The sequence below is a fragment of the Thunnus maccoyii genome, chromosome 4 (assembly GCF_910596095.1).
Source record: "Thunnus maccoyii chromosome 4, fThuMac1.1, whole genome shotgun sequence".
Classification (NCBI taxonomy): domain Eukaryota; kingdom Metazoa; phylum Chordata; class Actinopteri; order Scombriformes; family Scombridae; genus Thunnus; species Thunnus maccoyii.
The window spans coordinates 17504966-17528834 of NC_056536.1; the positions used below are offsets into that span (position 1 = coordinate 17504966).

The 23869-nt window shown below is 39.8% G+C and overlaps 3 protein-coding genes across 3 annotated transcripts; all 3 read left to right on the forward strand.

Moving 5' to 3' along the window:
- Positions 1 to 1197: 1197 nt before the first annotated feature.
- hoxc10a (homeobox C10a) lies at positions 1198 to 14370 on the forward strand. The gene is made up of 3 exons (XM_042408390.1): positions 1198 to 2010; positions 3950 to 5293; positions 14286 to 14370. Exons 1-2 carry the CDS (start codon positions 1296 to 1298, stop codon positions 4225 to 4227), a joined length of 993 nt encoding a protein of 330 aa, XP_042264324.1. The 5' UTR covers positions 1198 to 1295; the 3' UTR covers positions 4228 to 5293; positions 14286 to 14370.
- hoxc9a (homeobox C9a) lies at positions 12651 to 15127 on the forward strand. Its single transcript, XM_042408396.1, has 2 exons — positions 12651 to 13229; positions 14286 to 15127. The coding sequence occupies exons 1-2, from the start codon at positions 12686 to 12688 to the stop codon at positions 14528 to 14530; spliced, it is 789 nt and encodes a 262-aa protein (XP_042264330.1). The 5' UTR covers positions 12651 to 12685; the 3' UTR covers positions 14531 to 15127.
- Positions 15128 to 18633: 3506 nt separating this feature from the next.
- Positions 18634 to 22355, forward strand: hoxc8a (homeobox C8a). Its single transcript, XM_042408397.1, has 2 exons — positions 18634 to 19381; positions 20753 to 22355. The coding sequence occupies exons 1-2, from the start codon at positions 18946 to 18948 to the stop codon at positions 21067 to 21069; spliced, it is 753 nt and encodes a 250-aa protein (XP_042264331.1). The 5' UTR covers positions 18634 to 18945; the 3' UTR covers positions 21070 to 22355.
- The last annotated feature ends 1514 nt before the right edge of the window (positions 22356 to 23869 follow it).

Here is a 23869-nt window from a genome sequence, read left to right on the forward strand (position 1 = left end):
CCACACCTAGAGTCAGAAAATGAAAACATTAACAAAAACGCCAGTAAGGCCGCTAATTTCAGATCTATAACATATTAAAACCACATGTGAAGCAATAAGAAATATAATAAAAGCGTGTATAACACTAGCTCAGGTATGCAATGAATTATTTATTAAGCTGTAAGATTTTTTTGTGAGAGTTCCAAAGACAAAATACAATACGCTTGATTCTGTATGAATTTAGTTGCCTTTTACACAATAATGAATATCTTTATAGGCTCAACATCTACCAGCGTACAAATTCCACCGTATAGTCAATATTTTGTAGCACATTTCAAAAAGTGAACCAGCCCAACTTATTGACTGTAAACTAAGACTAAAAGATCTAATAAATATGTTTGATTATTAATGAGCTCTAGTGTTAATCTTTTGGAGTAGGAAAGTAGTGTGAATACAAATTCAAACAATAAAAAAAATAAAAGGAATAAAAGAGCAGGCCGAGGTAAAGTATTAAAGCATAAAATGTGTTACTGTAATTCTACAAAAGGATGTCAGTAAAACGCATTTCGGAATATATCACAATCTTAAATGTAGCAGGCAAAATGCAAAAGCGAGCCTCTCATTTTCAGGCTACTACTGTACTTCATAACATCAGGGGTTAAAGTCTGGTCTGCAATTTGACTCATTCTTCAGTTGAAAATTCAAAAGAGGAGTTCTCATTTCTGCAATCTATCTTTGAATAAAACTCCTGCGTAAAGCTTACCTTGCTAAATCGGTGGCAAATCGTTGAAAACAAAACAAAAAAAGAACGTACACAAAATGCACTTTGTTTTAAGACAAACCATCGATGGATTCATCTCCACAGAACTGTCGCCAGGACGGCAGGGCGATCACATAATGACTAATGTAATTTTCTTTTAAAACATCTGAAGTTTTGAACTTGAATAGAATTAAAATTCTCAAAAGCCACGTAGTAAGTGCCTTAAAAATCCCTGCTGCAGCAGCCGTCCTTTGTTCCCTCCTGATGTGGGCCTGCTGTCCTGACCAGTAGGTGGTCGCTAGGTGGCGCTCTTGCTCCACCAAAAACCCTCCAGGTTTCCCAACTTGACCGCGCTGACGTCACACCAGTCTGGAGCATCAAGGCCACTTCCACGCCGCTATTGGTCTGAAAATCACATGACATGTCTCCCAGCATCCATAATTATGTTACTGATATTTTTGCACCCCCCTCCAAAAGATGTCAGCATCCTACTGTCCTTATTCTCCTGGAGAAATCCTGTAGTTCAGACCAGCAACTGTGTTGCCAAAAGCAAAAAATGTCATGTCCGAATAACATAGTGCCGGGTAACTTCCTGATGGATTCCTTAATGGGAGGATCATCTTCCTTCAGGGGTGAGGGTTATTCCAGCAACCCGGGAATGTACATCCACACAGCTGCAGAGTACGGATATTCAGTGATGAGAAACATTGGGAAGGTTGGACCATCTTCACTCTCCAAAAGAGACGAGGTTCCTCCGGGCGGTCTTCCGCCCAGCGGCTTCCAGGATGCGCCCTACCTGTCAACACAGCTGGCCACATGGACTCCAGGCTCCAAAACCAGTAGAGACGAACAACCTGTTGCCCAGTGTTTACAACCCTGCTCGTTTCCAGCGGGCAACGTCAAAGAGGAGGCGTTTTGTTGCCTCTATCAGGATGACAGCAATAAGGGGAAACAGACAACAGAGTCGGCCACTTACATCCGGCTTGGGGACAATAGCTGCCGGCCTGAGCAAACTGCCGCCTCGTCCAGCGGCTGTTTCCAGGTGTACAACGGAGAGAGGCCGCAGCAAGACGACCAGCAGTTCCCCTCCGGCTTCTCTCTGACCCACTTGGCGACATCTGTTGAATCAGCAGCAGAATCGACAATAAGTTGCAGCAAATCGACACAGCAGACAGCGAGGGAGGTTTTAAAGGCAGATGAGAGTCAGAGCAGGAAGGAAGAGAAGGCCAAGACTGACAGCTGTTCAGATAACTCGGACGGGGAATTAAAAGGTAGACTGCTACTATACCCCCCCACACCCCACTCCTCCTCCTCCTCCTCCTCCTCCCCCCCTCCTCCCTGTACACACACACACTCATCTAGCCTACACATTCATACATACAAACATACACACACAGATAATTTGTAGACCAAATTGTTCCACACGTGTATGAAAGCTATCAGTGCTGTGTGTGCATGTTATGGTGTGTGGTGGTCCAATAATGCAGACCTGTGTGCTTGATGGCCGTCATATGGGCTGTATGTATGGGCATTTGACAGCCTCGCCTAGCAGGGGTTATGGTGCCCGTGGCATTTAACACCTTTCCATTAATGTGAGAACGTGAGATGGGCAGTTATCATTGAAATAAACACGCTGACACACACACAAACACACGCACGCATACGCACACATCACTCTCTCACTTTCTCTCTCTTACATGGGTCATTTACATTGTGAGACGTAACCATTTTTTAACAGCACCGTTTTACGCCCCAAAATTCTGGTATCAAGCCAACATAAAATTGTACAGTTGAAAACCTTTTGTCATAGTGCACTGGCTCATTAGTAAAAAGCTCAGGGAACATTTGTCAGTGTTACTTTTGAGGAAGATTTAGCCTAAATACATTTACACTTTTCTGCGTCGACGCAACGATAATTTAGGCCAGTTTTTACAACATAATTTATTTCAAGTTCTTTCTTTTTCTTTTTGCTAATAGTGAAGATGCTTGACAAGGATGAACTGAATTTGTCTTTTTCCGTTTTACAAAACCGCGGTTATGTATGACAATTAAATAACAGCGTAAATACATATTTAGTAAACGTTTATGAACGGATTATACTATTTTAAACATGTATGATTATTATTGTTATTTTACTATTATTATTATTGTTATTATTGTTGTTGTTGTTGTTGTTGTTATTGTTATTATTATTATTAGGATATTATTCTAATAATAATGAATAGAATTGGTGTTAACGCATATCTTTGTGCTATTTTTCATTAGCTCGTGTTATTTACGGTAATAGCGTCATACATACATTCATACATGACGAACAGTAAGCTTCTTTTATTTTATTTTCATTTAATTGGAGGATAGAGGAGGGTTTATTTGAGTGTGTTTATGTGTGCGTGGGTTTGTGTGTGTGTGTGTGTGTGTGTGTGTGTTAGTGTGTGTGTTTGTGTGTGTGTGTGTATATATATGTATAGTATGTGTGTGTGTGTGTGTGTGTGTGTGTCCTGTTAATCCCATATTACTGAATTAAATGTTTTGGTAATGATTAAATGTGGGCCACACACTGAGTGTTCACATTAGGGTAATTATTACTGCTACTGGTGTGTGTGTGTGTGTGTGTGTGTGTGTGTGTGTGTGTGTGTGTATGTGTTATTCCCTGGAGCCCACAACCTAATCAAGGAATTAACTGGATGTGCAGCAGTGTGATTTCCTTCCTATCACCGACATGCTTTGTTTCTTTGTCTTTATTATTTTTTTTAAAATTTAGTATTACGCTACTGAGACTTCCTTTTGTTTTGGGACGAACCTCCAAAAAAATCATTTGGCTCCTGTGTGTAAATGTAATAAAATTTTATGGGAGTCTGAGGCCCAACACAGACAAAAGAAGCGCTTACAACCCTAGTTTGATTTGATCTAGTTATTGCTGTACATTACAAAAGCAATTTGCTAGCAGTAGGAGTTGTAGCAAAAGGTTGGATGTTTGGCGCTGTTCATTTTATTCAAGTGAGAGTCACGAAGAGTCCACACCCAGGTAAAGCTGCTCTTACAAACTATTGATTTTGATCCAGATGCGCAGTATTGAATATGCATTTGATACATGGGCGTGTACAGTCTATAGCATCCATTGTATTGATGGAGGTTGTGAAGCTGCTTATGATCTTTGCTATCCGGATTTGCCCACAATTGCTTATTGTTGTATTTCTTTTGTTCCGGTAGATGATTTATCCGCGGAAAAGACAACGGGAAGCTGGTTAAAAGCCAAAAGTGGAAGGAAGAAGCGGTGTCCCTACACAAAGCACCAGACCCTGGAGCTGGAAAAGGAGTTCTTGTTCAACATGTATCTGTCTCGGGAGCGCCGCCTGGAGATCAGCCGGAGTATCAACCTGACCGACAGACAGGTCAAGATCTGGTTCCAAAACAGACGCATGAAGCTCAAGAAGCTCAACAGGGAGAGCCGCGAAAGGGAGCACAGTGGAGTTTACAACTACTCCTGAAGTGATTTTCTACATACAGACACACACACACACACACACTCACACAGACACACACACACACACATAGACACATGCACACACATACACCTGCAAATACATGTAATGACAAATATAGACATACATGCATGTGTCATCGTTAAATTCATTCAATAATAATTAATCAGATTCGTTTTTATGTACACACACAAACACACACACACACACGGCGTGCCTTCCTATTTGAACTCTAAAACGCTGCATCCTGCAGACTTGACCAGGTGAACACTTTGCAGCAACATTTGGAACAATGAGGTCCAATTACCTTGCATTGATAATTATAATATGACATGAACGAAACGATTGCAGAAAGGCAGTCTCAAGCAGTCTATAACTAACTCTTGGCATGTAAACAGTCTCACTTTGCTGAGCTATAATGAATGTTTTGCCACTTTGTGCAGCTTCTCAGTTTCTGTCTGTTGCTGTGGCATATCCCTGCCGTGTAATGTGCATGCACAAGACGATATTAAGCTTTGTCATGGCAAACGATTCCAAAACAACAAAAGGAGGGGGAAAACGGAAAGGTATTACCAACTTTGTCCTTCCCCTGGCATAGTGGTGGAAATGAGAGGGAGGGAGAGACACTGCGGATGAGAGAAGGAGATCATGGCAGTTTTAATAGAAGTGAGAGACCATAACGTTGATTTAAATATTATCCAGGTGACCACAGTAAGTCAAGGTCATAAAATTCTAATGTCAGTTTCGCCCTGGAAAGCGTTGGGGGTGGATTTTATGATCTGCAAATATAATGTGCTGCAGCAGTAAAGATGCGTTTAAAGGTGTGTGTGGAGGAGGGCTAATCCACACAGCAGAGACTGCAATGTGCAGGATCCAGCCGAGGCGCTGGGCTGGAAGGTAGCAGCCGCCTCCACCCGGGGGATAATGGAGCTTCATGGGAGCAGGAGATAAGAAAGATGGTGGATAAAGGGGGGACAGCGACCGCAACGGCTGCAAGAACAATAACAAGCATCACGGCAAACACGTGGATAACTAAAGGCACCGGGAAGGCGTATGCAGGAGGCAAGTTAAGGTAGGACCCAATATTTTAATTTCCTGTTTTGGAAAGTATGTCACATCTGTCAGGGGAGCTGGCTTGACAGCTTCTGTGGCACGCATGGTGCACGCCTGCTCACGTCGACTGTGTATTTGAAGTTGTGTGTGTATATTTATCAGCGTGCTGCTGATTTCTTTTCCCACTCTCACTGGAATCAAGATGCTGCTTGCTGAATATTTTGCATTCTGTGTCTGGATTGTGATTTCTTTTTTTTTTTTTTTTTTTTTTTTTTTTTAAATTTTGCTAATTTGGAACAGCTGAGTGAATGGCTGTGCTCTGCTGCCACAATGCTATTTATGGAAATAGAATAAGAGCATATTGATACACACGCTTTTTAATGAATAAACTAGTCAATACATGCGGGACTATCTAAGTTGTTTGCAAAGCAGTGTTAACAAAGTAGCTTAACTGAAGCCTAGTAGACCACTGAGTGTTTTATTGTGCTGGTACTCGCCTTTTCTCTTTGTGCTGGATAGTGTTAATCCTCACTGGGCTTTTGCATGCTTTGTCCTTTCCATGGATTTTAACCCCCTTTTGCACGAAGCTGAAGCGTGGTTTAGGTAGTTTCATGTTGTTGGGGTTGGCTTCCTGGCTCGGCAACAAGAAACTGCCTTGATTACGTCAGTTCGTCTTCATCAAGGGCACAATTTCCGCTGAATTGCCTCCTATAGTCACCCAGGTCCCCGCAAATGGCATTGTAAATGAACTGAGCTGCAATACTTGGACAGAGACGTTTTCTTTCTTTTGCTGTTATTTTGTGGCGGGCTGTAAAACCCTCTGAGGCTCTCAGAAGGAGAATAGGTTGTAAACAACGTGGGGTAAAGTTTTAGACTGCGTTGTGGTGCATCTGTCATCACTGGATGTCTGCTAAGGGATAGTGTTTCAGCTGCTTTATGAATAGACAGATGGATAGATAGATGGATAGATAGATACATAGATAGATAGATAGATACATAGATAGATAGATAGATCGATGTCAGTTTTTGACTCATGCATTTGTCTCACAAATGAAGATGGGTCTATAACAGGAAATGAATATCGACATTTGCATTTCTATGATCTTATGTGGGTCGTTGGTGTGACTGCTAATCCACAGCTGCCTGAAATGTGTAATTGAAATGTAATTTCAAATTTGCTGAAACTATTTTTTAGTTGTTTTATAATGACAATATCAAATTATGTGTGTATATATATATGCCACCATATGATAAAATAATGCTGATTTTGCACGTAATCGTTTTCCACAAACTTCAACACACATAAGAAAACTTACACTGGCTTTTATGGCAACAATCACTCCGTTAGAAAACACGTTTTGCTAATTGTGGCCTATTACATGTTCTCGGTGAAATTCCTTAAAAACATTATTTCTAAGCATTAAATATCGTAACTCGTTTACATCATTCTTTGGTTGTTCTTTATCTTGTTTTACTGCAACATTTGAAGTTTTTGTGTGTGTGTGTGTGTGTTTTCAAAGGCCTGTCAACGATACTCGCGTTTATACATTGCACTAATTTTAACAATTAAGACAGAAAGTTTTTAAGATTTGAGCCGAGTTTACAGATCAGAATACCTCTAACATGCGTGTCCTTTAGATGTTGCACAAATAGTCTCAGTATTAAATTATACTGTGGTCTAACAGTACTGAAATATTTGCATAATTGCTGGTCAAATGCAAATCGACTTATTTTTGAAACTATCATAGCACGCTAGTGAGCTACTAATCATCACAACTGTAGGCCTATATTTCACCTTTAACAGTAATCCCTTTGATTAATAACAATATTGATGAATAATAATGTTTTAGAACAAGTGAAATTAGGAAAAATAAAAATCTTCAGAAAAGTGATAAAAGAAACACAATAACTTATTTTTGGAAGATTCTCTTCTTGTAGCGCAGTCAGCATCTTTCGTCCAAGGCAGTCCAGTGTTTATACTGGTGACTATTTCCCCTTGTTTTCTCAGCCCCCCTCCCTTTGGCAGTAGTGCAACTGGAAGAGACAGTCTGGAATCCAAAGTCACTTTCATTCAGCTCAGTGAATGAGTGTCTCCCTTGGAATGCATCACTGACAAAGACTTTACAGCGCTGGAAACAGCCCCGAGAGCTGCACAGATTCACCCTAAAACCATATACACATAAAACAATTTATTTCACTTTGTAGTAGCGCACAGGAACTGAAGCCTTTAGACTGGGACAGCTCAGGGTGTGTTACTGCCACTGGCATGATCAGACATAAACCCCAGTATGCTAACGGTTTTTTCATTTTCTCTTTCTCTTTTTTTTAAATCTATTTTTTATTTATTTATTTACATACATTTGTTTTTTTCTTGTGAAGGAGGAACAAACGAGCATCTCGGACTTTATCTTTCCAAAGATAAATCAGAAAACTCAAAATTCAGAGGACAACGAACAATAACTTCCTGTCTTTATTTCATTCGAAAATGTTCAGAGTTTAAAAAAAAAAAGTCAACATTTTTAGGAAGACGAAACTCAAAATGAGGCTTTTTGGATTTTTTTTAATGGGAATTAATAATTGTTGATAATTTCAGTCCACATGACGTAGTTTACTGGTAATAGTCTGTCAGAAACAATGTTTAGGTTTAAAATAAATGCCACGGAGAGCGTGTTTTTCATTTAAGGGATTATGATCATCGTCCCAAAGGAATGACTTCGCCTTTTGAACCACGATAAACTATCTTGTAGGGCGGGAATGCAAAATATATATATCACTGCGGCAGGCCTAGTCATCATGAGAATATCTATATTGATCCGCAGGTCTCAGAGCATATGATGCGGGAAAACTGAGAGATTTGATCCAAAAAGTTGCTTCTGACACAGTCTATAAGGAAAATGTGTAAATAGGAGGCCTGTATGGATTGTCTGAAACTGTCATATGCGGCGCTTATCCTGGATAGAGACACTGTCATACAATATCTGCAGGATCATTTTGTGGCCTTTCAGCTCATCACGCAGTAACTCTTGGATATTCGGCACTTTCTGTTCAGCACATGGGACGTTATAAATAACTTGTGATGTTCATTTTGGATTTTCCATATGCAGAGTTGAAGCACGGATCATATCGTCCAAATGTTGCTTCTAGATAAATCACTAATGCGGTTAAAACTGGACAGTTCGTGTGAGAGAAAAATGCCTATTTTCAAATTCTCTGTATTTATTTGATGTGACTTTTCCTCGGAGAAAATGATATTTAATATCGCCACTGTGAGCAGAATAGTCAGCAGCTAGTAGATATGACCGTATGCGTCTATTAAAAGAAAGTCATGTTACAACGCGTAACTGAAATTGTTCCTTCATTGTTCATCCACCCAGCAAGGGCACAAACTGGTTTTGTAAATGGGAAATATAAACAATCAAGTTTCAGAATCACTTGACAATCTAAGATGAGTCATCTTGAAGAGCATCTGAGCTGGATAATCAGCTCTATCTTTCTATCCGCTTTAAGGATATAAATAAAGAATATTCTGCATCCTGTCATAGTTTAACCATTCACAAATTATCTGCTTTCTGCCAGTCAGAAGATTTTGGCCTTTTGTCCATCATCTAAACTGAAGCTGCTTTGTTCACGTGTTTACTTTCCATGCATTTTACCCGAAAAATCTGCATTTAGACTGTGATCTTTAGATTAAATGCGTGGGCCTTTCAACAATAGCTTTTGCAAATACTATCAAGTCAATATGAGGCGTCTGAGCACTGCGGCAGCGCGAAAACACCCAAACTGTGACGCACTGTCACGTTTTTGTCCTGTAGTGTCCACTTGAAATATAATTGCTCAAGGCTGTACATAAACACAAAACAACACTGTCTAACACTGTCTACTTCAGCAGCGCATTAGCCTTTAGGTTGATCTTTTGCGTCACGTTGGACAAGTAAATCTGTCTAATGCGTATTTGTTCATTTTTTTTATGAATGGAAAACTTTGTATGATGTAATTGTCGAAAGTCAGAGCCAGACTTTTACTGTGGCGGAACAGGCTGCAACCCAGTAGCACAGCAGTTGGTGAAATAGTGACGAAATTAAATATGTACTCACGAAATTTAATCTTTAGAGACGAATCTATGGATTAAATTTCGTGACTATTTCACGAACTGCCGTGACACTGGGCTGAGCTTAACGGTAATGTCAGTCTGAAGCATTGTTGTAACCATCACTAAGTCATAATGTATGAAAGGCGTATCATTTGAGATGTAGGACAAATGCAGCACTTCCTTTAATTGTGATAAGATGAAAGCACAATAGAGACTATATAGTCTTAAAGACTCTAAGGAAGGAGGATGTCATATGCTATATCGATTATAAAACCCTTGGAGGCGAATTTGTAATAGTGATTTTAGGCTATATAAATAAAATTGACTTTACTTGACTATTAACGAACATATAGAGCCCATCTAAAAGCAAACTAAGCCATTAGTTTGTATCATCTATCTCCTTCTTAACTTGTAAACGTCTCTTGCTTTATATATCGCAGTATTTATTGTCATATATTGGTGATAATAGAGAATATATTTTCAAAACTAGAACACAAACCCACTACTTTTGTTATGCTCACAGCAGAATGCGGTGTTTTCTGGTCATATAATACAGACGCAGTGAAATATAAAATGCGCAAAGGTTTAGCGATGCAACAAAGAGGCATTTCTTCGGCTGTATAATCTTAAATAGTCTAGCTGCAACTCCAGTGGTGTTAAAGAAGGACAGAGGAGGTAAGAATAAAGAAACAACAACGCAAAGAGTTTTGTCATGATGTAATACGTTTTATTATAGACCAACAAACATGGACAAATAAGCACAATAAACATGGACAATGAGAAAATAAGGTGTTCTTTTCCACATAATGTTGGTGGAAAAATGTCCTCATTTCTCATTAATACACATACACACTCATACACACACACACACACACACATTCATACACACACACACACACACACACACGCACAGGGACACACACATATACGCAAACACAGGCGGCACAAGCACACCCAAAACATTATAACGGATTTCACTGAATTACTCTGGACATAGATACTAGCGATATAATGTATTTATATGACCATATGTTATGGTAATAAATAGTCCCTGAGCACTTTTTCATTGAAGTTTAATGGCATCAGTAGAATAAACGGACTCAGACCTTCAACCTGCAGCAAAAATACAACTTTAGTCTTTAGTCTGATTTAAGATATGGTCAATTTATTCAACATTGTACATCTGTTGAAATATTTGACTCCTCACAGACTGGCACGCTCATCAGCACACACCAGGACACCGTTTGGCGTTAGCCGGGTTAAGGTCTGGCGTCTGGCCTTTTAAATTTCATGGTTGAATCTGAACTCAGTAGCCACGACAAACATCGCATTTCCCTAATGCGTACACATGATTATGTTTTGTTTTACGTCGACACGAAGCCCGAATATTGAGAATTATATCCGTGAACTTCCCAGTGTGAGAATATATTTGAACTAAAGTTGGATTTAGTGTAGGCTAATTAGTGACGTCATTTGATCCTTGTAGCTTGGCGATGACAAAGGCCAGATTTGTTTCCAAATCCCGAGATTTAGCTGTTTTTAATTTCCTATAGGGCTACTACGCGACTTTTTATCGTCTGTAAATGGGGACTGCTCAAAACTGTCATTCCGTATTTGCCAATTTTTGCAACATAAAGCGCAGAGTTTAAATTAATTTCAGCATAATGTGGTTCATTCGGCTGCCGTAGTTTAATTTCACAGTTGCACATAACGACTGTCAGGTCTAATTACCGTCATCGTCTTTAAGGTTATAATTAATAAACTGAATTTTCCAAATCACGGGCCTTCACTAAAATAAAAAAAAGATAACATTTCAAACATTGAAACGTAATTTACGCACACCAGTTTACGTATCACAAAAATAAATAGCCTACAACACACTAGTCTACATAAATACACACAAGTTTAAAACTGGTCACAACAACACTAGTCAGCATCACCGTTTCTCAAAATGTTGCAAATAAGCCCCTGCACCAAAGTCTCCACATCACACAAATAGTGCAGCTTGTAGTAAGATTTACTAAAGCATCACTTCTGCTGCTATCAACCTCATCCAGCCTGCACACAGACATTAAACTTCTAGTATTTATGTCACAATTAGTCTAATTGTATTCTCTGTGACACTAGTGGCTTCCTCGCTTTACTCCTACTTCATCGTATATTGTGTTATTTGCTGTGTCGCTGTAACCCTGCAGAAGAGTTCAGGGTTGTTTCACAGCCTACTAACTGACAAGCTACACTAGTATATCGCAGGGTAAAACAGTAAATGCCTGCCATTAGATACAACAGTAACATTATCCCTCTTATGAAAGCTTTCATCTAGTTAGCCCTTTAACGAACCTTTTTACCTCCTCTGCTCAGCAGTGTCCTCTGTCCTGTCTACGGCCTCTCAGTTTGATGGGAATTGTTTCACATGCGTACAGCGGTGCTGGTTTTTATGTTGAGTGAGGAACTCGGATGCAGGCTTATTAACGACACGTTTATGAACAATCAAATGGCCCTCGTTAAAATTTATTGATGGGCATAAAAACATGAACGGCCACTAGCTGAATATAGCCCGCTGTAGTGGGCTGCTTGTCAAGAATCTGAACCCCCTCCTCTCCTATCTCCGCAGATCCCATTTAGGAAATGTTTCGTCTGTTGCGCCCTCGTTAAAACAGTGCAAACTTTATTGTTGGTGTATCCAGCATCCCGTATTTTGATTCCCTCTCTTGTCTATCTGTAACTACCGTGAAAGCTTCTCTCCTCGTTAAGAAATAAACAGCATTCCGCTGAAAGTTATTAACTCCTCACTTAAATATTCTGCTGGTTTGATAAAGTCAAAACGCGTCCGCGGTTCAATAAAGACAGTAATGCTGTAATACTATCCATTGTAATAACACGGGGCTACGCTAGATTTTCCCAGACAGAGATTGATTACACCATCAAATAGTGCCTTGCTCGGTTTCAGACGTAGTGTGCGCAGGTCTGTACTGCGACTAGAAGCAGATCCACCATTAGCAACACAAAGGCACATTTTCTTTTCTATAAAGACACATTGGTGTTGAAGTTACCTCTAAGACGTCCGAGAAAAAGAGCAAAAAGAGCACATTCTTTAATCCGATTTATGTGCATTGGTATCCCAGGATGAGTGGCGCATTGATCCACTGTACAATTTTTGTGGGGGTAAATATAATCACGTGTCGGGGAGGCAGCCAATAGCAGCCAGGGAAGCGTTGAGAAATAATTACCTGCCTTGATTGTTCTATGGCTAGATAAAAAAGTACACATACACTCCATATAATAATCGGATGCATGTAAAAGAGTCGGGGAGGCTTCGACATGTCGACCACGGGTCCCATAAGTAATTATTATGTGGATTCCTTGATCAACCATGAAAACGAGGATGTCCTTGCTGCAACTCGGTTTTCGGCGCCCGGTTCTCACCCAGCCGGCCCTCGTCCGACGTCCCTAGTACCGGAGTGTGCTGACTATCCTTCCTGCAGCTTCGCACCCAAGCCACCCGTCTTCTCCACCTCCTGGGCCCCTGTACACTCCCAGTCATCCGTGGTTTACCATCCATACAGTCACCAACCTCACTTAGGCACAGACTCGAGGTATATGCGTTCATGGCTGGAGCCGATATCAGGCGCCGTGCCTTTCCATGGCTATCCGGGGAACAGCAGGCACTATGGGCTGAAGCCCGACGCTTTTCAGGAGCACAGAGCCGGCGAGTGTCTCGGCTCCAGCGGACGGACCTACACGGATTATCTGTACTGCTCATCCACTGAGATGCGAGACAAGACGCAGCAGAATACCCCCTCTCCCGAGTCGGAGCTTCTGGCTTCAGGGAAATATAAAGACGAGAAGTCGGAGCTAGATCCGAGTAAGTTCAAGCTCCTATAGTCTTTTACAGCCGGGTGGGAGTTTGGTTTGGGCTTGTGTAAAACTGCTTTTGTTTAGACGCATTTTAACGTCCTGCATAAAGTGAAATTATAAGCTGTATCATCCTCCCTTTTCAGCTCAGCTCCGAATCGCCTCTGCAAGGGGGATAGCTTTAGGAACTATAAAAGACAAACGCTACTAGGCTAATATTGGGGCTATAAAACCAGACGGGGTTGTAAACATGGACTCAAACCTTGAGGAAGACGAATTTGGAAGGATGTTACATACTGTTAAAAAACATGCAAGGTGTTCTTTTGAAGTGAAGAACCTAAACGGACATATGAATCAATCAGTAAATGCCATATGGTCCTTTTTACGACCATATTTTGACCCCGTGCCATTACATACGGCACATCAAGCCTAGTAAGCCGACTTTCAGCCCTGTTTTATATTTAGGCCCATCCAGTGAGGAAGCGCCACATTTTGACTCTATTTGATCCCCAGTGGTAAAAGACATGATTCACCCACACAGTAATGAGAAGATGATGATGCATATAGTTGCATATGGGATTTTGCTCTCCTTTCTTGCAGTCCAACACAAATTCACATGATTCCTCCAGCCAACTTGAGGAATGTAGGGACATACTCGAGGACTTTCACCACGGACCTGTAAAGGCTTGAACCACGGGCCATTTTATGGGCCAATAAAGTGAATAAGCGCATTGAGTATTTTACGACGGTGTTACTCACAAGTCAAGGGGACAAGGAAGCAAATCAGTGTAGGCTTGGATAGTCTGAGGCTGGGAATGTTTCCTCCAAATGTTTAATATTGGTTTTAGTTGTAAACACCAGACTTGTGTGTGATTAGACATTGTTTTCAATTGTGACACCATCTGAGGAGCCAAGACAATTGATGTTAATCCAGAGGGACCTTTTATAGAGGCTTAGCATTTCTTGTGATTGTCATTTGTCCTGGTTTCAGTTTTGAAAATGTTTCAGTGTTGACCTCTTGTTATTCTACTTGTATTATTATTATTATTATGGTTTTTATTTGCAGATAACCCAGTGGCAAATTGGATACATGCCCGCTCCACAAGGAAGAAGCGATGCCCTTACACAAAGTACCAGACTCTCGAACTGGAAAAGGAGTTTTTGTTCAATATGTACCTAACTAGAGACCGCCGATACGAGGTCGCTAGGGGCCTGAATCTGACCGAGAGGCAGGTCAAAATCTGGTTTCAGAACCGGCGGATGAAGATGAAGAAAATGAACAAAGAAAAGACCGACAGCAAGGAACAATAATATGGACTGCAGTCAGAAAACAACCTTAATAACCACTAGACACACGGACAGCACAGATGAAACATAGGATGACTCTCCTTCTCCTCATATTTATCACTTTGTTGGATTTTTGTATTAACCTTAAAACTCCGAGACTGTTTGATGCTGATTGTGTTATTTTTCCAGTGCACATTAATGTGTCCAGCAACAAAGAAAACAAAAGAAAAAGAAAAGAAAGAAAGTTTAAAAAAAAAAAAAAAGGCAACTTCATCAACTACATTCTACTTTCACTTCGATGTGTTTTTGTAAGAGAAATGATACAAATACAGTTTGGATACGTTAAAACTGTCCGAAGAAAGAGAATACTTGAATTCATTTGAATTTCACAAACCCCATAATTTATGATGTGAATGTTTCTTTCATGTTTATTTCCTTTGTACATTGTTGTGCAGGTGTAGTATTTTGTACTGAAACAAAACATCTGCGATCTGTCTGTCTTGTATTTTTTGTGATAGTTGTTGCTGTATTTGTGCATATCTTTTCTTTTTGACTGTAGCCTACGAGTTTAATTATAGAGTGTAGATATAGACCTCTGCAAATATAAACATAATCACTGAAGTGCTTGTAGTCTGTATTCATTGTGACTCGAGGTGCACATCACGTTTGAGACCATTTAGTAATGAGTTGCACAAAAGGGCCTCACAAACAGAAACTCATTCAATATCATCGTAAGTATTTTGTTGATTAAAAATCCGCAAGAATACAAACCACTGTTGACTAAGCAACATATTGTACACAGATGGATGTTTTCTATATAATTATGCTTCCAGAATCCTTACTTTTATGTGTTTTGGCCGCCGAGCATTCACCCAAATACAGTTTAGGCCTAAATAAGCTCTGCCACTGAAAATAATGGCGACGTCGAAAACTTAATGTTGTCAGCGCAGTTAAAGCTTTAGCAAGTCAGCACGCTTTAAATGTTGCTTTGCATTGTTTTACATTTTGGTCAAAACGAGCCTTCTCTTCAATCTCAACCACGTACATTTACAGCTGTGCAAATATTTAAGAATAAATACAAATCAAATAAATGCAGAAATAACCGCGTTTGACCTATTAGGAGAGAAAAAAAGGAAGTTTCTCCAAAAACAATACGCACCGCTTTGGGGCCGAAAAGCCGAATTCACTGTGATGTTGCGTTTACGGTTTTTACTATATGGGTGAACTATAGTAGCATAGTTCGTTTAAATTGTACACGTGAGATTATTATAAGAGCAAAAATAAATGCATGAGGCATGTGCGATATTTATTTGATACGTCCATGCACTACATGTTCAAAATACCTCCTAAAATATTTGCACAAATATCAAATTTCCAAGACCGTTTTTTGTTATTTGTTTTTAATTATTTAACACTGCTACATTGTATGTTCTTAAGCATTTTAACTCTTTAACTTTTAATTAAAAAGTTTAGAAATTTGCAAGTTTTATACGTTCGCCTATTGGCGATCACAACATGTGAAACTAGATTTGAACAAGAGTTTTTAAGTGAGAGGCAGTTTCTCATGTCTCGCATTTGTTTCCTGGGATAGGTCTAAATTGCCTTTTTGTGGTGGCAAACAATACGGACAGGATGCTGTAATTTCAAAGCCCCAATCCAGTGTATTTCCGCTCAGCTCGGGCAAAAATGCCAGTTTTACAGCCCCTGTTGGAGCTCGGCTGTTTGTCTCAAATGCAGACGAACAAAGCAAACTCGACTAACTGGCTAGACGTCTGGGCTAAATTACTTTATGGTTTTAATGGACGGTGGTGGAGGACTCGTTCAAAGGAGAGTCATGCGCACAGTTCAGGGCACTTTTTCCCCTGATGGGCCAGCCGCAACCCCCCTGCACTTCATCACATGAGTGGCCTATTAACCTACAATTAGATAGGAAACAGTCATTAGTTATTGTGTATAAATATGATTGCTGCAGCGCTGTTGTCTTTAATAGAAGAACAGGTAGCGGCCGCGACAGGAAAAGATCCAGTACAACAAACATTTTATGACTTCTGTAAAAGAGAAGAGAGTGAGAACAGGTTGTTGCTGATGTCGGTGCTAAACAGTTGCTTTAATTCTGCTTTAATTAAGGAAAAGGGCAGCATGCATACAATGTTTGGATAAATGGGGAGACCTTTTCTGTCCACATCACAGTTGTTTCTGATTGGTGGATTCTGTCCGGTTTAGGACACATTTCAACACTAGATGACGCTGTTGGTCCATGTTTTGAGCACCGTCCCTGCGTTGAAGGGCTTTTTACAGCTTTGTGGCTTGGCTGAAAAATGAAGAGTAACCTATCGATGACAAAATGACAGATATGGTCACCCACCGCATTTTGTGTAATAGGCCACAGAGCCGCGCTGCGGAATGCAGAGAGCTGGTTGTTGTGTTGGGCACAGAGTGTGTGGGTAAACAGGGTTTCTATTTTATTTTATATTTAGTTTGTTAACCTCAGTATTGTGGGTTTTTGAGTTTTTTAAAAATCTTTTCAGTTTCTGTCACTTTCGGTTTGAAAAGCTTCTAAATGCCGGTGAATTTATGAGTTAATTGGACTGTTGTGATATTTTTAATTGCTTCCCATCGTGTTAAAAATATGGCCATTTGGCTCAGATATGTTTTAGTTTAATAAAATAGCAAATATATCTGCATTTAGGTGCTAAGTAAAATATTATGTCTTTAGATTCTGTCTGGATTTTTTTGTATGTCTTGGTTTTATTTTTATGTTGTAAATTAAAAACAATAACTCACTGAAAATAATTTATTAGGTAAAATCCAAAAAAAAAAAAAAAAAAAAAAAAGCCAGAAACAATATTTAAACACATAAAGACCAATTTAATAACATATCTTAAACAGTTGCATAACATCAATAAAATAAATAGCAACATTGGCAGCAGAAACAACAGCAACATTATACATAATATTACAATACAACATCATAACAATTTACAACAGCAAAACATATTACATTATATATATAATTTAATTTCACTGTCAGTACACAGTTAGATTAAAGATGTCTGCCTGCTCATTAGTATTCTTAATATTTGACAGTTGTAATATCTGTACCAGCAGTTTAGAGTCCCCAAGAAGTAGAAGTGTGCAACAATGATTGTCAATCTGCATATTTATAGAGTGTGAAAGGTCTATAAAATCGCCCAGTGCGCCTTTCATATTTTACGATGATGTGTATAAAACGTCAGTAACCCCACAAAACCACACTGGCATATTTGGAGAAGAGAGCCCATACAACTATTGAGCTGGGAAATGTACGCGCGCTGATTGTAGCTAAACATCCAATGTAAAATTTTATGAACTCCTCCACGAGGGAGATTTACTGCTTATCCTCGTCAGTTTTACGGGGTCAGTAAGTGGCACCTAGTATTCATAGGTCGTGTTTATATTTGCTTGTGTCGGTATTTTACAGCGCATGCTGCAAGTGTGTTGCCCTGGCCTTTACTCGATTACACCGAGGAGGATGTTTTTGTCTTATATATTTTCATGCCTTTCGGCCTGCATGCCATACACCTTCACTTTTGTCTTGCTTTTGCTTTTTTAGTGTTATTTTATGTAACATTTTGATTTTCAGGAACTTCCTAATCATATGTTTACCCACTGGAGCCCCAAAAAGGTCAACTATATTCTAGAAATTAGTATATAACCTTCACAGGGGCCTGAGAGGGCAAAAACCAACTCAAAACAGCTTAAAAAGAGGAAACCCTCCCTGCTTTATAAATGCCTTCTCATAACCTCCACATAAAAGCGAGCTAAACTATAAATCTAGCCTGTAGAGGAAATGCACCATGTTTCACAGTCTTTATATTTTAACTATTTCATAACGCCATTGATCAGCTTGCAACAAAGCTTTTTTTGTGTGTGTGTGATAAACATAACATTGATCATATTTAAAGCCTCTTGGGTTGTTGGTTATGATTAGTGCAGCTCCTCTCAAGGTGGATATACGTAGGGCCCACGTCTGACCGGTCGTAGAAAGATGAAGGAGTGGGGTGGGGGGGTGGAGGGTGGGGGGCGCTTGTGGTGGGGGTGGTTGAGTGGGAAGCTTAAAAAAAAGGAAAAAGAAAGAAAAGAGCAGCGTCTCTGACTGTGCCGGTCGAGCAAGCCAGCTTTAAGCATTGCTAACGCACATCCAAAGCACATGCCATGAGCCGGGTTTGAGCCTGCAAAAGCTGGAAAAAAACACTCACGATTGGGAGAGAAATCCGATGAGAGGAACGGCTCAGAGAGAGTGAGCTGCCGTAGATTGTCCAAAGGGGCAGCGTTTCTCCTAGTTCCGGTTTGTCTGCCTGTGTGCGCTGTGCGAGTTGGGACCCTAAACAAAAGGCTGCCATCATCCTAAAGGAGATATTCTACTGCGAGAGAGCCCGTCTGCTTGATGCTAACTAAACATGAGCTCCTATTTTGTTAACCCTCTTTTTTCAAAGTACAAAGGCGGCGAGTCACTGGAGCCAACTTACTACGACTGCAGGTTTCCACAAAGCGTTGCCCGCAGCCACACGCTGGTTTACGGACCCGGAGCAGCCGCACCGGGCTTTCAGCACCCGTCCCATCATGTGCAGGACTTTTTCCACCACGGGACCACGGGGATCTCCAACCCCGGATACCAGCAAAACCCCTGCGCTTTGGCTTGCCACGGAGACGCAACGAAATTTTATGGATATGAAGCCCTTCCGAGGCAAACGCTTTATGGTACCCAGCAAGACGCAAGCCTAGCGCAATACCCAGACTGTAAATCGTCGAGCAGCTCTAACCCCGGAGAAGGACAAGGCCACTTAAATCAAAACTCCTCTCCCAGTCTTATGTTTCCTTGGATGAGACCCCACGGTCAGAATCATGCAATTATTTCCTATTCTTTCTGTGTTGCTCTGTGCGCTTGTGTGTGTGTGTGTGTGTTTGTGTATGCGTCAGTTTGTGTGTGTGCGTGTGTGTGTGCTTGTGTTTGTTTGTGTGCTAGATATACATTAATATACAGTGTATCTCCAAAACTATAAAAAAACGAAATAAGTTAGGGAACATGATGGGACACATACAACCTGTACTGCAGGCTGCTGTTACTGCAGCACATGTCCATACAGGGCTGAGTTGTTGCTTTCAAAAGTGCCTTTAAACACTGAATTGCTGATCACAGCTCATGACAGCAGCTCTTTGAAGTCAATTATCGTCCTCATAAGATATTTCACAAATTCTAAAGGCACTAGTTTAAAATATGTTGATACCACACACACCAGTAAGCATGTAGAGTGACAGGAGGGTTAGCTGAAACTCAACATGTCCCGATTATCCAGAATCCGGGTTTTAGGGGGGTAATTTGACCCACAGGCCCAATGTGGCTCAGACTCATAGAGCCATAATCATAAAGGCTTTGTAGATATTACCTCTTTCATTCATGGTCCATTCTGTTCAGGCTATCAGGCTACATTAACTCCACACAGGTGTAAGCTTCATTTTTATCTGCTCTGAGAGATATTTATCATTAGCCTGTCCTCATCTGTTGTTGCAGGACAGCTTTATCTAATCTCTCTCTTTTCATACTTTTCCTTCTCTCTTTATTTTCCTCCTGTGTGTGTCTGTGTGTGTGTGTGTATGCGCATGTGTGTGACTAAAAATCTCCACCAGGCTTGTATAGGGCCTGTTGCTAGTGAGGAAAATAATTTCTGTACACATGCTTCTAGATAGAATAAAATATATTGATTTTTGTTTGTAGAAATTTGGCACCAATTAACTGCTGGGAATTTAATAGGAATGTACTTATATTTATGGATATATGAATTAATAACTCATAAACATACTATTTTAAAAATATATATATAGAAATACAGTATCTTCTCATACTCACCCAATAAGTGAAGTGAGTGTAAAAGTTGCATCAGACAGCTGTTCATATCTGTAGACATATTCAAAATGGCACAAACATAAGTTAAAAATACACACATTGCTTTGTGGTTGTGCTATGTATAGCTTCATTGATATCTTTTTATTAATGGAAAATCTAATTTTAACACTTTCAGTAAGGGCTTCCCCCGCTCTAGATGTGAATTAGTAGACAAGAAAGCTAAATTAAGAAGCTGGGTGATTAGTATTCATGCTGAGAGAGAGAGAAAAAAGTAAATGCAGAATTAATTATAAGTCATCTGAATGTTTTTTATGGGGGACCGTGGTCAGTCCAGCTAACCTCTTGGCTTTATTTCATTCAAGCCCCAGGAAGACGGAATGGGAGGCAAACCTACAGTCGCTACCAAACTCTTGAACTGGAGAAGGAGTTTCTCTTCAACCCTTACCTGACCCGCAAGAGAAGGATCGAGGTGTCCCACGCCCTGAGTCTCACCGAGCGGCAGGTGAAGATTTGGTTTCAGAACAGGAGGATGAAGTGGAAAAAAGAGAACAACAAAGACAAGTTTCCGGGTCAGAGAGGAGAGGCTGAAGCCGAGGCCGAGGAAGAGGGCAACGAGGACGGTGAAGGGGAAGAAGGAGAAGAGAAAGAAGCGGAAGAGAAAGAGGAGACCAAGGAGTGATTTTATGGTCCTTTTTATGGTTATATGGCTGAAAAAGAGGAAAAAAAAGAGAGGTCCCATAAACAGACGAAGAGTCACAAGGAGGCAGAGAGCGTCAACTTTATGACCACCCTTTCATTTTGTCAAGAGGGAACAGGAATCCCACCAATATTACTGTCATAAACAGGCAAATTTCTCCCTTCTCACGATTATCCTGATATCCTTACATGATTCGCATTTTTTTGCCAGTTGGATTTCTTGTAGAAGCTACACAACGCTTGTAGCAAAATTTGTCGCCCCTTGCAAAAAAAAGGGGAGGGGGGGACATTAAAAACGCATGTTACATGGAAAATAGCTTGGCTATTTTCCCACAAATTTGCTTTCAATAATAACTGTATCAAAAGCATAGCCAAATAAGATCAAAAACATGACCAACGCCGACCTGTGTTGTAAATAGATAATAGCCTACATTTAAAAGAACATGGACGTCATTTCAGAGTAGACTTTTTTCCGAAATTGTAAGCTAAATGTAGGCTTATAACTTAGTAGTAAGTGTTCAAACATCATCGCAGCAGTTACATCGGCTCACAGCCTATGTATAAACCACAAGTTTTATTACTATAATTGTTACTGTTACTGTTTTACTCGTTTTCATGTGAATGGCCTAGACAAAGATAGCCATTAGCTCCTCAGACATCTTTTTCTAGGATTACCAGGGAAATGCAATCGTTTGAAATCCTTTGATGCTACCTAAACCTGGGGGAATTGCAATAGAGATTTCTGAATATAGAGATTTCATATGGTTTTAATTTTAAAGTGTTATATATCAACCTTATATTATTAAGTTATGTATGTAGCATTTACCCAATATACGATATACACTTGTTGAAGACAATTTGTGAGTCTTGGGAAGACAATTAGCTCAAAGCCAAGCAAACCATTTTTGAGATTGTACCACGGCACTACCTAAACTCAGAGCCTTGCCTTTGCAGAGTTTATATTCCACACTTGTGGCATCGCTCTGATTTGATTGCAAGCTATTTCCCCAACAACTAAAACTGCCTATAACGCACATTCACTGTGTATGATAATACCTGCTACAATTACAACGATTTTAAAGTAAGGGAATTTTTATTTTAAATGTGCTGGTGATATAGCGTAGTTGTTTTGCACTGAATATAATCTTTATGTACGTCTTGTTATATATTGATGTTAACAGTATGCTCGTTTCCCGGTGTTTTCTCCTGTGAAAGACGGAATTGTGTGTCCCCGCCATTGTTGATGTTAAATCACGAATAAACAAGATGGCTCACAATCATTTCTGTTTTTTATTATTATTGTTGATATTACAGCCTTTACTGAAATCATTCCCTTCCCCCCCACATACATAAAAATAAGGCGCATGTGCAAAGAGGAAAACTACACACAGCCAAATGTAATATGTAGTGTTATACACATTTTGCTTACCTTTACCTCTTCAACACTTCACCTTTTGCCACTTTCCAACAAAAAATACACACTTTGGGATTTAGCACACACATTCAAAACAATTCAATGAGGAAATGGCCAAACATGCGGTTATGTTGATGCTTTGATTTCCGGCCCAAAACGTTTACTGGCGACGGCAGGAGGGAAGAGAAAGTGCAATTGAAAAACCTCTTGACTGTTTGTTTATTTTCAACTTTCCAACTTATTCGATTAAAGAAAGAAAGAAAGAAAGAAAAAAAAAAAAAAAAAAAAAAAAGCCAGACCTGCGTTTGCAGATGTATCCCTTTACCTTTTAAGGAAAGGTTGCGAATCCCACTCACAGCATGTGTACTCTGCAAAGCCTGAGTCGTGTTTGATTCATCCTTTTAATAAGAAACTTCCTCTCTTCAGGGAGAAGGAGATTCTTAATGAATCTTGGGGTGAACGATGGCTGTTTGAGATGAGATGAACAATGTTAATAATCAGACTGAATAATAATGGCAAAGCATTTGGGAGGCTTCATCTGTCTATACCATCATGCAAGGTGTTGTGTGAAACTTGATGTCCAGACAAAAAAAAAAAAAAAAAAAAAAATCCCTCCGGAAAGCATCAGAGCCTCGAAATCAAAGCAAACGCGAGGCCAAGTGCAGGTGACACCATGATGTCTCATCTCCAGGTGCAGCTGCTGTTTGGAATAAATGGATTTATGAGCAATCAACATAAAATCTGAGTAACGTTTAAAGTATCACAACAACATGCCCCAAACCGTGCAGCTATGTAGGTCAGCTGACGTGTTATTACATTAAATAGGCTATCCACTCGATCATATTCATAGAAATTTGATCCTTCTTTTTAAAAAAACCCCACGTAATTTGATAATTTGACCTCCTCCTCCTCTTCCACAAACAGACCTACATCTAACTGAATCACGAGCTGTATATTTAATTTAAAGGTCCAAAACAGACCTTGCTTTTCCACCATTTCCACTTTTCTTTCTTTTTTTTTTTTTTTTTTTTTTTTTTCAGCATTAATGGATTATAAGAACTACTTCTCAAATACTAAAACAATATCATCTCACCGTGCAGTTGTTTCACTGTCATGCAGCTAAATTATTCACACCTCCTGGTGCGGCTAACCTGTCTGTTTTTTTATCCGCATAGTTATAAACTATTTGAATGAGATGAAATCATCCATTTAGTGTGTATATGAGCTCCATGTGGATGCAGATATTTTACCGTGGAGACTACTGTAAGGTGTGAGTGTTGGAAGACTGTGAGTCTATTCCTCAAAGACATATTATGTTTTTAGGGGCTATCTTTCTATTTAATTCTAAATTAAGTTTTTTTTTTCTTTT

Excerpts from the sequence above, each read along its gene's own strand:
- hoxc9a (XM_042408396.1), top strand. The coding sequence starts at position 12,686 with ATGTCGACCACGGGTCCCATAAGTAATTATTATGTGGATTCCTTGATC. Across the intron at positions 13,230-14,285 it reads GAAGTCGGAGCTAGATCCGA|ATAACCCAGTGGCAAATTGG; the intron begins GTAAGTTCAAGC and ends TTTTATTTGCAG.
- hoxc10a (XM_042408390.1), top strand. The coding sequence starts at position 1,296 with ATGTCATGTCCGAATAACATAGTGCCGGGTAACTTCCTGATGGATTCC. Across the intron at positions 2,011-3,949 it reads CTCGGACGGGGAATTAAAAG|ATGATTTATCCGCGGAAAAG; the intron begins GTAGACTGCTAC and ends TTGTTCCGGTAG.
- hoxc8a (XM_042408397.1), top strand. The coding sequence starts at position 18,946 with ATGAGCTCCTATTTTGTTAACCCTCTTTTTTCAAAGTACAAAGGCGGC. Across the intron at positions 19,382-20,752 it reads TCCTTGGATGAGACCCCACG|CCCCAGGAAGACGGAATGGG; the intron begins GTCAGAATCATG and ends ATTTCATTCAAG.